The sequence below is a fragment of the Alosa alosa genome, chromosome 3, assembly GCF_017589495.1.
Source record: "Alosa alosa isolate M-15738 ecotype Scorff River chromosome 3, AALO_Geno_1.1, whole genome shotgun sequence".
NCBI classification, from domain to species: Eukaryota; Metazoa; Chordata; class Actinopteri; order Clupeiformes; family Clupeidae; genus Alosa; species Alosa alosa.
This window is the reverse complement of record NC_063191.1, coordinates 28,362,590-28,375,831: the sequence shown is the minus strand read 5'-3', so window position 1 is coordinate 28,375,831 and position 13,242 is coordinate 28,362,590. Positions and strand designations below refer to the sequence as shown.

At 42.1% G+C, this 13,242-nt stretch overlaps 2 protein-coding genes across 2 annotated transcripts in view; one reads left to right on the top strand and one right to left on the bottom strand.

Annotated features, from left to right (window-relative positions):
• The window catches only part of ubr3 (ubiquitin protein ligase E3 component n-recognin 3), a 73,883-nt gene extending 63,890 nt beyond the window's left edge, over window positions 1-9,993 (bottom strand). Inside the window, exons 1-8 of the mRNA XM_048238643.1 lie at window positions 9,435-9,993; window positions 8,455-8,594; window positions 7,924-8,076; window positions 5,235-5,405; window positions 4,447-4,487; window positions 4,247-4,313; window positions 2,598-2,728; window positions 1,578-1,806 (exon numbers count right to left, since the gene is read on the bottom strand). Of these exons, the coding sequence (XP_048094600.1) occupies window positions 1,578-1,806; window positions 2,598-2,728; window positions 4,247-4,313; window positions 4,447-4,487; window positions 5,235-5,405; window positions 7,924-8,076; window positions 8,455-8,594; window positions 9,435-9,868 (1,366 nt within the window). The 5' untranslated portion in view covers window positions 9,869-9,993. The remainder of the gene's footprint in view (window positions 1-1,577; window positions 1,807-2,597; window positions 2,729-4,246; window positions 4,314-4,446; window positions 4,488-5,234; window positions 5,406-7,923; window positions 8,077-8,454; window positions 8,595-9,434) is intronic.
• Window positions 9,994-10,254: 261 nt separating this feature from the next.
• mettl5 (methyltransferase 5, N6-adenosine) lies at window positions 10,255-12,821 on the top strand. Its single transcript, XM_048238642.1, has 7 exons — window positions 10,255-10,702; window positions 10,780-10,894; window positions 10,984-11,168; window positions 11,250-11,332; window positions 11,438-11,489; window positions 11,590-11,639; window positions 12,683-12,821. Exons 1-7 carry the CDS (start codon window positions 10,603-10,605, stop codon window positions 12,722-12,724), a joined length of 627 nt encoding a protein of 208 aa, XP_048094599.1. The 5' UTR covers window positions 10,255-10,602; the 3' UTR covers window positions 12,725-12,821.
• Window positions 12,822-13,242: the final 421 nt, after the last annotated feature.

The window sequence follows — 13,242 nt, the reverse complement described above, 5'->3', positions numbered from 1 at the left end:
ATCAGCTTCAACTCTGTCTCTATAGCCGCTTAGCATCTTTAATTGCACTACGTAAACTATAAGATGCTGCTTTGTAATCCGTCATATCCCTGAAATAAGCCCAGCATTATAAGTCATGGTGCGTGTCTTTAATGCCGTTCTCACTTCTCTATCCACCCATGGTTTCTGGTTAGGGAAGCTTCGGATCTTTACAGTTGGGATGATGGAATCAGTTAGCATATTGATGTAACTCAATGATACTTCCGTAAACTCATTGATGTCAGCAGAGTTCGTCTTGAACATCTCCCAGTCAACGTTGCTAAGGGCGCCCTGTAGCCTGGCTTCCGATTGGTCAGTCCAGCTTTGACCCTCCTTCACTGGGGGGGTCCGTCCGACTTCTCTGTTTGTACATAGGCAGTAGGAAAACAGCGGCATGATCTGATTTTTCAAAGCTGGTAGAGACTTCGCTTTGTAACTGTTCTTGAACTGTGTGTAGCAGTGATCCAGTGTGTTGTCACCACGTGTAGGGAAGTGAATGTGTTGAATAAATTCAGGCATGGACGGTTCAGATGTACTTGATTGAAATCACCGGCCACAATAAGCGCAGCTTCAGGGTGCGTGTGTTGTTGTCTATTTAACACTTCTTGCAATTCTGAAACCGCAGCATCTGTGTTGGCTTGTGGAGGAATGTAGACAGCGTTGAATATTACCCAAGTAAACTCGCGGGGCAGGTAGAAGGGTCGACAGACGATCGCTAGATGTTCTAGATGAGGCGAGCAGGACTTTGACAGAACGGTGACATTTCTAGGATCACACCACTTGCTGTTCGTCATGATGCAAACACCGCCACCTTTCGATTTTCCAGATTCCTCAGTCCTGTCAGAGCGAGCAGCAGAGAAAAAAACTCCACCGAGTGATGGCACTGTCGGAACAAGTTCAGTTAGCCATGTCTCAGTAAAGCATAGAATGTTACAGTCCCTGATGTCTCTTTGAAACTGTATCCTCGCTCTTAGTTCATCCATCTTGTTCACAAGAGACTGGACATTGGCTAGAGAATGCTAGGCAGTGGAGGCCTATGAGCTCTATTCCTTAATCTGTTCACATGGGCCCCGCTCGTTTTTCCTCGGTGTTTTTTTCCTTCTGCCGAGATCGTCTCCATGGTTCCCTGATGCATCTCGGAGAATCTCAGTCGGGCCAGGTAGAATCGTCAATTAAAACATCCCAAAACAAAAAAAGGCAATTCATTTTCGATGTTTGGAGTGTAACGCCATCATAATCGTAATCAGTGCAGTGGAAAAGTGCAAAAAATTAGGGGTTAATAAAAAGGTAAAAGAGTAAATATAAGCACAAGTTAGGGGAGAACAGCAAAAAGCGTCCGAGCGGCGGCTTGGCGCCATGGCAACGAATTAATTAAGTCTCTAAACCTGCAGCATGGTGACCAATGACATGTATATGGCATGAATGAATGAATGAATCCCCTCAAACTACAACTTGCTCCATATAAGGCAGCTTCCCTTATGCAAAGCAGCACAGTGACATGTGTATGGAAAGAATGAATGAATGAATGAATGAATGAATGAATGAATGAAGACCCTTACCTTGCAGCTCGCTCCTGATAAGGCAGCTCTCCATCATGTAGAGCAGCACGGTGACCATGATGTCCAGCAGCTGGCACTCCTCGGTGACGTGGCGCGCCAGCTCCTCGTTGCTGAAGAGCTGCACGCTGATGTGCACGATGCGGTTGGACATGGTGTCCGACTCCTGGCTCTTCATCAGCGTCTTCATGATGAAAGCGTAGTGCTGCACAAACGTCTTGGTGAACGTGATCTGGAGAGAGGGAGAGAGAGAGAGAGGAAGGTTGGGAATATAGAGTGTGATCAGGGTTTGGGGGTGTTTGATGTTTGGCGTAAGTGTATCGATAATGCATCACAAGCAGAAAGATCACAATACATCGTCATCACAATGTTTTGTCCCACCCCTACTGTCAGCGCAGATGTCAATCAACAACAGAAATGAGATCATAATCATACAGTCTTTATCTGGCTCATACAAAAGTGACATCAGCCTCTGTTCTATTTCTGAAACACTGACGGAGAGACAAAGGAACAAATCAGATGATACTAGGAGTTATTTTGGGCCTAATTTCACTGAACATCTGATACATGTTTGCTGTGGAGACTCTGTAGGCTTACTTCTACACTGAACTAAATATTAATGCAACATGTCAGACTTTTACCACATGTATTATGAACGGACATAAAAGATATTACAATTTGTCCGTGGCCACAGAAGCTCTATTTCAAATTCATATCTATCGCCTAAAAGGAAGCCTGCACCAGGCATGTAACTGAAGCGTCTCTAGCCACACACGCTCACCCTCACTATCCTCTGTTTAAAAATGAAATGACATTACGATAATTCATACTATAGGCTGCCTATATAAATGTCTGTTTAGGCACATAATTCACTGATACATTTCTTGTCTGTTGTTATGTCCATGTCTTATACCTGTATGTTCAATGTATGCTTTGGCAATACAAATGTCTAACTATTTGCCATGATAATAAAGCAGAATTTGAATTTGAGAATTTGAATTTGAGAAGTCTAAAGTGGAATACCTTGTAGTCTTGATCGGGCAACATGTTGAGCAAGAAAGTGACCATCTTCTGGGGGAACTCGTACTTTATCGTCCAGAACAGCAACTCCTCTAAGAAACACTTGTGTTTCAGAGTGTCCATGATCGATGGGTCTGAGGAAAAAGAGAGTGGGGTGAGAGAGAGAAAGAGAGAGAGAGAGAGAAAAGGGGGAGAGAGATAGAAAGAAAGAAAAAAAGAAAGAAAGAAAGAAAAAAAAGGGAGGGAGGAAGATTGGGGCAAGAGAGAGAGAGAGAGAGAGAGAGAGAGAGAGAGGGGAAAAAGTGTGTGTGTAAGAGAAAGAGCAATACAAAGACGGAAGACTCTATGGTGAGACCACCAGACACAGCACTATGAGGAGACAGAGAGCACAGTCGGCACTATCGCCTCAGGCCTCAGCAATCGCCTCTAGCTCCCACAGCACCATAACCACAGCACATCGCCATCACACTAACCTCACACTCACACTCTCAGAGACAGTGCGCTCCCAGAACACCCGAACAGCACACGCAGCATCCAAACAAGCACATCACCCTTACACTAATCATACACTCACACACTCTCTCCATCTCTCTCTCACTCTTCTTCTCTCTCCCCCCCTCTCTCCAGCAGAGACGGTGCACTCTGCAGAACAGCACATGCACACACATATTCTCCCCTCTACAACAACTACAGCTAAACAAGCTAATCTTGTGCACATAGGGGACATGCGGAATCTATTCTAACCCCCCTTAACTTTGTAATGCGACCTTCTCTCATCACCCAAATGAAAACCTGCCAATACGCTCTGCTCCAAAAAAAGGGCCACAATTTGAATGGTCTGTAACGGGTCTGTAATTTAGACTGCAAGCGATCTGTGAGAGGACCATCAGAGTTCTGTGAGCCTGGGGGACTGCATGGGCAGAACTGTGGCAGACTGCAGAAGTATCAGACCGTGAGCGATCTCTAAGTGGATTGTGGGAGGACTGGGAGTGGCCTGAGCAGTCGGTCAGTGGTCTATGAGAGGAGCGTGAGAGAGAAAGATCATCCATTGGCAGCCTGAAAGGTCGGTGAACGGTCTTTGACTGGTCTGTGAAAGTGTCAGTGGTCTGAGAAGAATGTGGGAAGTCTGTGAGTGGTTTATGAGCAGTCTGTGTGACGTCTATGAAGTCTGAGTGTCTGTGCGCGGTCTGATAAGTCTGTATGGGGTCTGTGAGCCGTCTGATGTCTGTAAGTGGTCTGTGTACCGTCTGTGAAGTCGGTAAGTGGTCTGTGTACTGTCTGAGAAGTCTGTGAGCGGTCTGTAGGTGGTTTGTAAGTGGTCTGTGTGAGGTCCGTGTGAGGTCCATGTGAGGTCCATGTGAGGTCCGTGAGTGATCTGTGAGTGGTTTGTAGGTGGTCCGTGTGAGGTCTGTGAGTGATCTGTGAGTGGTTTGTAGGTGGTCCGTGTGAGGTCCGTGAGTGATCTGTGAGTGGTTTGTAGGTGGTCCGTGTGAGGTCTGTGAGTGATCTGTGAGTGGTTTGTAAGTGGTCCGTGTGAGGTTCGCGAGTGCTCTGTGAGCGGTTTGTAGGTGGTCCGTGTGAGGTCCATGTGAGGTCCGTGAGCGGTCCCTGGGTGATCTGTGAGAGAGGTGTGGGCAGAGCGTGACCCTTACCTTTGGTGGTGCTGCTGAGCTTCACTCTCTTGCGCTGCCCCACACTCTGCCCTCCATCCTGGTCCTCCTGAAACCCAACCACACCACACCGTCTAAATCAAACTATTGCTAAGTAGCTAATATTCTATCAAACTGTTTGCAGCCCATACGGCTTCCTTCGTACATTATGCAAAAACAAGCCAACAAAGACAAACGCCTACCTCTTTACTGGATTCAACAGAGCTTACAGCAGCAGTGGCTCCTGTAGAAAACACAACCAGAGAATTAATTGTTTCACTATAAACGAGGAAGTAGGAGAAAAATATTGTCAAGCATTTGTTTCTGGATACTGTGCATGGAAGAAACACCATTAACATTCATACTTACAAAACACAACACAGGCTAGAGCTAATTCCTCTATACCTTGTGAGGGTACAAGGACATTTCACATTTCTAAAGATTCTGAGGCCATCCTTATGTTTAGGATTTTTATGATGTCATGTTTAAACTGAAGAATAATCCACAAAACATTCTTCATGTGTAAGAAGGAAGACAAAAAAAAAACAAAAAAAAAAAAAAAAAAAAAAAAAAGAAAAATCAGATTTCCATAAAGAAGGTTTTACTGCACCACACAACCTAAAATGACATCCATCACAAAATAAATAAATAAATCAAACATCTTGCTGGCTTGACCTGCATGAGCATGTGACCTTTCGTGTGGCTACAATACAATACCATACAATAGCCATTAGGGACCCTGCTCCAGCCATTAGCCTAGCCTCACCCAGTAAGCTAAGAGACCCTACAATAGCCGTTAGCCCAGCCTCACCCAGTAAGCTAAGAGACCCTACAATAGCCGTTAGCCCAGCCTCACCCAGTAAGCTAAGAGACCCTACAATAGCCGTTAGCCCAGCCTCACCCAGTAAGCTTAGGGACCCTACAATAGCCGTTAGCCCAGCCTCACCCAGTAAGCTAAGAGACCCTACAATAGGCATTAGCCCAGCCTCACCCAGTAAGCTTAGGGACGCTGCTCCAGCCGTTGCCCCAGCCTCGGCACCTCCTCCTCCAGCCGCGGCTGCTGCCACTGCTCCCTTCTCCTCCACCGTGACCAGGCCCGAGCTCTTCAGTGCAGACAGATACTTATCATAGTTATTCTTTGCATACACGTTTTCTTCCTGACCTGAGGTGAGTGGATAAAGAAGAAAAGTGTTTTTTTTATTATCTGATCTAAATTACATAAATGAAACGTATGACATTATACAGTTACTACATAAATGAAACGTATGACATTATACAGTTACTACATAAATTCAATGTATGATATTATACAGTTACTACATAAATTAAACGTATGATATTATACAGTCAATATATAAATTAACCATATGACAGTATACAGTTACAAACTTGGCTATCCATGACTAAATTATTACAGATTCCACCGCTACAGATAAACTGCTTCTATTTTAAGTGTATGTAATAAAATAGAATGAAGTACAATAACTGTCCAATAACTCAAAAAGTAATTTTCCTCATTTCAAGAGGCCAGTGATCAGTTGTCCAGGGGTGTTTGAACTTGAATACAAAAATGTGAACACATAAGGCACAATGCAACTTTAAAGGCTGACTATCAGTTTTCATTTCTCATCCCTATTACTATGACTATGGTTTTGGCTTATCCTGGTTATAAACTTGACAACCAATCAAACAGGAAGGAAGCAAAATGACTCCGGAAGGCTTCTGTGACATGAGACGTGAACTCACACCTTCTGTGCACTGCATACATAAAGCACAACAGATAAGAAGAGCTTATCAGGAATCCGTTTCGCCTTTCTACATATAATGAAACCTCTGGTGGGATAGGCTAGGCACAATCTAGTTCTGACCTGATCTTTGTCCTACACTGGTACATTTAGCCTAATGATAATTTATTAGGCTACACTTCTGGTCATCATTCAAGTACTTAAAAATAAGAAGAAAATTACATTTTTCTTCAATTTTCACAGTTATTTGTATCACCAGAGTTCAGCACCTGTTTTGGTGTGTGTTACTCTGTGACTATACACATCATTCAATTACTCCCGTCACTTCTGCTACATCAATGCTACGTGGACATTTAGTGAGGAAGCAACACAGCAAGAACAGGGCCCCAGCAGTGGCGCGACTGGCTGGGGCACCTGCACCGTACGACGGCGACCCTGGTTCGATTCCTGCCCCGTGGTCCTTTCCGGATCCCACCCCGACTCTCTCTCCCACTCACTTCCTGTCAATCTCCACTATCCTATCTAATTAAAGGCATAAAAAGCCCCCCCCCCAAAAAAAGCAAGAACAGGAGTATAGTGCAACAACAGTGGTGATGTCATACTAGGGCTGTAACGATACACCAACCTCACGATTCGGTTTGTATCACGATTTTTGACCCACGGTTCGATACGAATCTCGATTTTTTTTCTTTTTTTTTTTTTGGCGGAACACCAGAACACCAGAGGATTACAATATAATATATCTATTATTTTATATCCTGATATAAAAATATTTTTCTGAATGACTGATATTTATGACAGCACACTTTATGCAGATTAGCCTATAGCCTAGGCCTACTATTTTTTATTACAACTCTACCTGTTTAATTAAGCTGTAATATAGTAAACAAAGTAGCATATAGCTTAGCCTATCATAGTCTACTGATTGGACTGTTCAGTTTCCCCATGTGTGTTTAAGTTTCAAGGTAATACTTGTTCTCCTTGGGACAGGCCCTTTTGGGAAACGTTGTTATTGAGATGATCAGTCAACTTCAATGCAAGAGTTTTAAACAAATATGTGCAGTGATTTAATAGTAATTTAGCTAGTCGTCTATGTGTCCTTGCTTTCACGATTGTGAATGTTTTATTTAAGTCGCGCGTGTTCATTGAGCAGGAGAGGGAGGGAGAGTGAGAGGGAGGGAGCGCGAGAGAGAGCGGGGCAAGGAGAGAGGGTTTACTTCTATACTGTTGCACACATAGTCTACAATGAAAGCAAGGAGAGGTATGAAATTATTTATTTATTTATTTATTTATTTGTTTTTGGACAACGTAGGCTACCGATAAGTAAAGTGGGAGTTGTGGGTTGCTTTTGCGGCCGCATAACCTTTTATGGTGGCCGACCGCCTTTTCACACCGCGACACAGTATCGTGGATATGAATGTCGCGATTTCGGTTTCGAATCGTAAATCGTTACAGCCCTATGTACCCCATACATTCAGCCCATTACATTCTCCTTCAACTCAAATCGTGAAAACTGGTCATATTTAACAATTACAGTCAAATTCAACAAGACAAATTTCAAAGGGGTTGGTCTTACAATGACACTAGTGCAACAAACAAGCATGCTTAAAGGTCCACAGCACTGGTGAATGGTGGCTGATGTTATGAGCTCAACAGCCAATGAAATTGCACTGTTCCTTTGCATGCTTCTGAAGCAATGCACTGATTGACTGAAGATGTTTATGGCTCAGGCAGAGCCACCACATTTCCCATATAGTCAGGACTGTAAACAAACACAAGAGGACTTCTGAATTGGACAAAAAGAGTACTTGATTGATTATGTACCTGGACCTTTCATATTAAAGTCAAGTTCATCACTAGCAAAGTTGTAAAACACAATGAGCATCCTAAAGAAGAGGTGTTTTTCCATGTGTCATTTTGGGGTAAACAACATACCCATGCTGAGTTCTTTAAAGGTCTGCTGATTGGTCAGGATCTTTGTCAGCACAGTCCGCATGGCCCCACCCATCTTTGTAAGCTCTTCCAGGAAGGATATCTGAGGCTCCAGCTGCTGAAGAACCTTCTGCAGGTCCCTCTCTGGTGATGAGTCTGAGTAAAGTAAATGTGTGTGTGTGTGTGTGTGTGTGTGTGTGTGTGTGTGTGTGTGTGTGTGTGTGTGTGTGTGTCATAGAGGGTAAGACAAACCGACCATACAAGACTTACAAGACTTTTTTACATATTTCCTAAAATCTATAGCTACATTTGGTGTAAGACACATAGGCCTAATTCAGACTGACTTTACAGAACCATAACAACAACTACAGCCAACTAAACAATCAAATACTTATATCAAAGGCTACTATGTGTAGTTTAGGTGAGGGCAGAATTGCATCCACATTTTCAAAATTGAAGTTAACCTTTAAAACAGTACAATATCTGTCATGCATGTCTCAAATAGTGTTATGGTATTCCACTCCCGGGCTTCACCTGGCTCTGTGTATCCATCCCTTAAATACTGTATGATGCTGACAATGAAGCGAGGTAGCACCATTTCAGACATCAGCAGCAAGTCCCTGGGTACTGTGGGAACATTCTCCCCTGTTTTTAACCGATGCCGTCTACAAAACCTGCCAAAAGCAACGCATCAACACCACACAGTGTCAGTCACACACATCAACAGCACACTGTCTTACTGGACTTGTCAAAGTAGTAGTGGGAGTGTTTAACCCACAGGGATGGAGGCAGAGCAGTGGTTTTCATACATACTAAAATTCCAAACATTCTTACCATTATGAATATTACAACAGGAAAATTAAACAAAAATGTTGTTGTAGAAACATTTGACCTTATAAATAATCCTGATAGAAATCCACAATGACAGGTCTCCCTGCATTGACAGAAACTACCATAAAAGGAATGCAATTATTACGATGCTATAAAATATTATTTACAGAAAACATGCGAAAATATAACGTAGGGGTCACTTTACAATGCATTTACAGTACAGTAACGTAACAGAACAATAACTAGGCCTAATTTAGTTCATCTTCACAGCGATCACCTCGCGACTTCTGACAGAACTCTGACATTTAACTGTTGATCACACCGATGAAAAGACAATCAACTTGATAAACGTGTATTCTCATGCCCCACGCTAAGGTGTAAAAAAGACAAAAAGACGCCACGACCTGTCACACAGCGATGGTTCTCTTACTGAGTTAAAAATAAACTTTGTCACTCGGAAAGGCAGGGCTGCATACTCTCCCACCTACAACTTGCTAAGTTAGCAGACTAGCATTACGCCTATCTGCCTAGCAAGCCAACTAAGATAGGTGACTTCCCTTGTTTCTTAACAGTTTTGTCTTTGGTTTGCGTGTGTCCCCTGCATATCAGACATTCACTAAATATATTAGCTCGTTGTTAATAGATGACAACCCTGATCACTAGCCAGCTAGCTAACGACTTACCCACTTTCCCGCATGACATTACTGTCTCCACAGTCGCAGGCCCCACCAGCCTGGCTTCTGAACATATTGAAATCATGGCCCGTGTGATCGCCGTTGTTAAAACATTCCGCACATAATGACATGCAAGGGGAAATTCCGCAGGTCCGACATCGGTACGCCACAAAATTGGCTGTCCAGACCAAGCCGCACAAGGTAGCGTTGTCATAGGACCGGACCGTCTTGCAGAACTCCTCGAATCCTTCCCCTCCTGCCAATAGGTATTTACACCATTCAAGGGCCTCTGTATCCGCCGCTGGCTTTTCAGGATTTAAAACATTATCAAGCAGTTCTTGAAGTAGTCTGACTCCAGAACTGTTGTCAGTTCGATTTAGTTCTGTCTTTAGAGTGGCGGCTGTTGTTTTCTTATCCCGGCGTAACATCGACGCCGCCATCATGAACTCTGAATTGTTGTCCAGAATTTATTTTTGTTGTCTTGTTGCTACGTTCTCGGTCTTTCTCGCGATACGGTCCGTGAGCGTCGTACAACCAACCTGCTGGCAATGTGATTATTTGCAAGAGGCAGGGCAGATGTGATTGCTGCTAGGTTGCTTATCTAACTAGCTACTATGACCATGCAGTTCTATTTTTAGGTTAATTACTTGCACGCTTACTTCGCATGACAGCGGTCTCCCTCAAAATGTTTTTATACACATAGCATGATGAATGTGAACTCTATATAAGCATTTATATCACCTGCGATCCACAGCTTGCATAGATAATAGGTACAGTTTATCTTGCCATTTAAGCCACACACTAAATAAAGACAGGGATAATATGCTTCATGTCTGTCTGAAGGGTATGCATGGTCATAATAAGTAACACGACCAAACAACGACTGAAGAAGACCAGCTGCCGTTGGACCATTTCTTGCGGAACAGTTGTTCCATAGTCCCATGTTGCACGTAGGATAACTTTTTTTCGCGGAAGTGTGCCTTGCCTTGTAGTCCGTGTTAACAGCTTTTTCCATGTACAGGATAATTTGGCAGTAGGCTAATGTAGTAATGTAGTGAGGAGTTGAGCAGGCAGGCAGACCCGTTTTCAATGCCTGAACTTACTTGACTGACCCCACATTGCGTTCGTTCGTCCAAAGCAGATCAACAGCGGTAGCGAAAGATTAGTAGGGGCAGCAATGAAATTGAAAGAGCTAGAAAGTTGCCTCCAGCAAGTGGACGTGTTCGAGAAACCAAAAATTCTACTTGAACAGTATCCAACAAGCCCTCACATAGCAGGTAAACCTGACATTGCTCACATTAGATGCGAAGTCTAGTAAAGAGAGATAATTTATTTTTTTGTTTATTTATTTCAGGCTGCATGCTTTACACCATCCATAACACATTTGATGACATTAAGGGTAAGCTGGTTGCAGATTTGGGTTGTGGATGTGGAGTCCTCAGTATTGGAGCTGCAGTGCTTGATGCAGGGTAAAGAGAACACCTCTCTTGCTATTATCTGAACCTGTTTTTTCCAGGATTTTTGTCAATATATGGCCATGTCTGGTTTCTTGTTCTAGGTTATGTGTTGGTTTCGAAATTGACGAAGACGCAGTGGACATATTCAAAGGAAATGTTGAAGAGTTTGAACTCTCAAACATGGATGTGGTCCAGTGCGATGTATGTTCTCTTGAAACAATGTCATTTGCAAAAAAATTTGATACAGTCATTATGAATCCTCCTTTTGGCACAAAACATAATCAAGGTGAGATATTAGTTGGGCCACTGTAACAAGTCAGGCGTAGGCTATACCAATTATAATTCAACATTCCTCTTTTCTATGAAGGTATTGACATGAAGTTTTTGAAGACTGCAATAACCATGGCAAAAACAGCTGTGTATTCTCTTCACAAAACGGCAACACGGGAAGTAAGTCAGCATATCTTTAAATCAGATTCTGTCAATTACAAATTTTTAAAGTTCATTTTTACACTTTGCCTGTAATTGTACATTTTCAATGTTCAACTATCTCAGCATATACAGAAAAAGGCCAATGACTGGAATGTGAAAATGGAAGTAATAGCAGGTAAACTTTAATGTCCGTAGAATTCAGATGTGTTTTTACAGTTCTCTAAACGACAGTGGGATCCAATATTTCTTTTAAATTATGTTTTTATTCTCCACAGAGCTAAGATATGACTTGCCTGCATCATACAAGTTCCATAAAAAGAAATCTGTAAGTCATGTGTCAGTACATAACACACTTTAGAGAGTGGTGGTACTCTACTTAAATAGTTAACCTACAGAGAGAGACTTTGCAGTCTTTAAAATGGTCATCAAACAGTTACTGAACATCACTTTAACCAAGCCCAACTGTTTAACTAACCTTAACTAACAGTGCCATCCATAGTATGTTATAATCTGAGCATCTGTAGACCATGTATAGGGGACCATCCAAGTAAAGTGTGTCCAGCAGATTGTATTAACTGGGAGATTGAAGTGGTTGTCCTTTTTGGGGCAAAGGCACACCAAAGGTCTAACCAAAACACCAAGGCACACCGATTCATGGTCACCAATTATAAAGTAACATTATGTCACACACAATAGTATAAGGCTATTATAGGTGTTCATTCAGATGCCTGCATTTTTTCTATACAGAGTGTTCATGAGTTGAGACCACAACAATAGTTGTATGCTCACATGATGTTGACTGAGCTTTTAATTAAGAATCTGTCATTTAATGTATTTAAAATAGCCCTATGTATTATTTCATGAGCCTATATAAAAAGGCATTGGGTTCCTCAAAATTCCAAGGCTCACCTCATTTTGTCTTATGGCATACGTGCCTTGTGTGCCAGCGTGCCTACAGAGAACCACTGTACTGTAACACAGTTCCACAAGGCACCATACTATTCCTCTGACTAGTCCTGTGTGTTTGATAGATATACAGTAACTTCTCTCCATGATGCAGGCCTTTTCTTTCCATTTCCATTTTAATTGTTTGAATTCTGGAGAGACAGACCATGGAAAACAACTCCCAAGTAATCGTTTTGATGTCACACGTCATCCCCACACACTGTCATTCATGTCATTCAGTCTGCCCTTAGTGTTGACTCTTTCACCGATCAGTGTTTAGAGTGAACAACTGATTAATGAACGAACATTTTTCAGTTGTATTATATTTGTATGTTTGATGGCAAACTACATGTTTTTTTTATTGGAAAGTGTGGTAGTGAGAATAAACAGAATAATCACCTGCTGTTTATCTCTGTTGCACAGGTTGATATTCAGGTGGACTTCATCAGATTCTCACTGAAATGATGTCTGGGCTTGGAGCGGTTGGTTTCTTTTGTTTGTTTTGTTTCTAATATGTGATGTATCATGACCTTGATTTTAATGAACAGTTAAAAATATACCAGATTTTCCATGCAAAAGCCATATTGACCATTTCATTTATTTCATTCACTTATATCAGATACAGCATAACTGCTCTATATTCAAACATTTGTGTGATTGCTACATTTATACTGTATGTTTTGGATGCCTTTGTGATTACTCTCTATCATGGTTCAAAGTTCTGTGGCACAAAATTGAAGTCATTTTATTTTTAAATAAAAACTCTAGAAATTAATTGCAGGGAGGTAATACTGACAGTTCACAATTAAAAACACATTAAATATTGATTGATTAAATAAAATAAAAAGCAGAGGTTCTCTGGGGATACCATTTTGAGAGACATTCAAGAACATTAACTGGCAGAAGATACCAGTAGAAGATTCTATTGCACAATAAATGCCATTGCATTCCATGTTCAATATAATGTCAACTTGGTTCTTAAT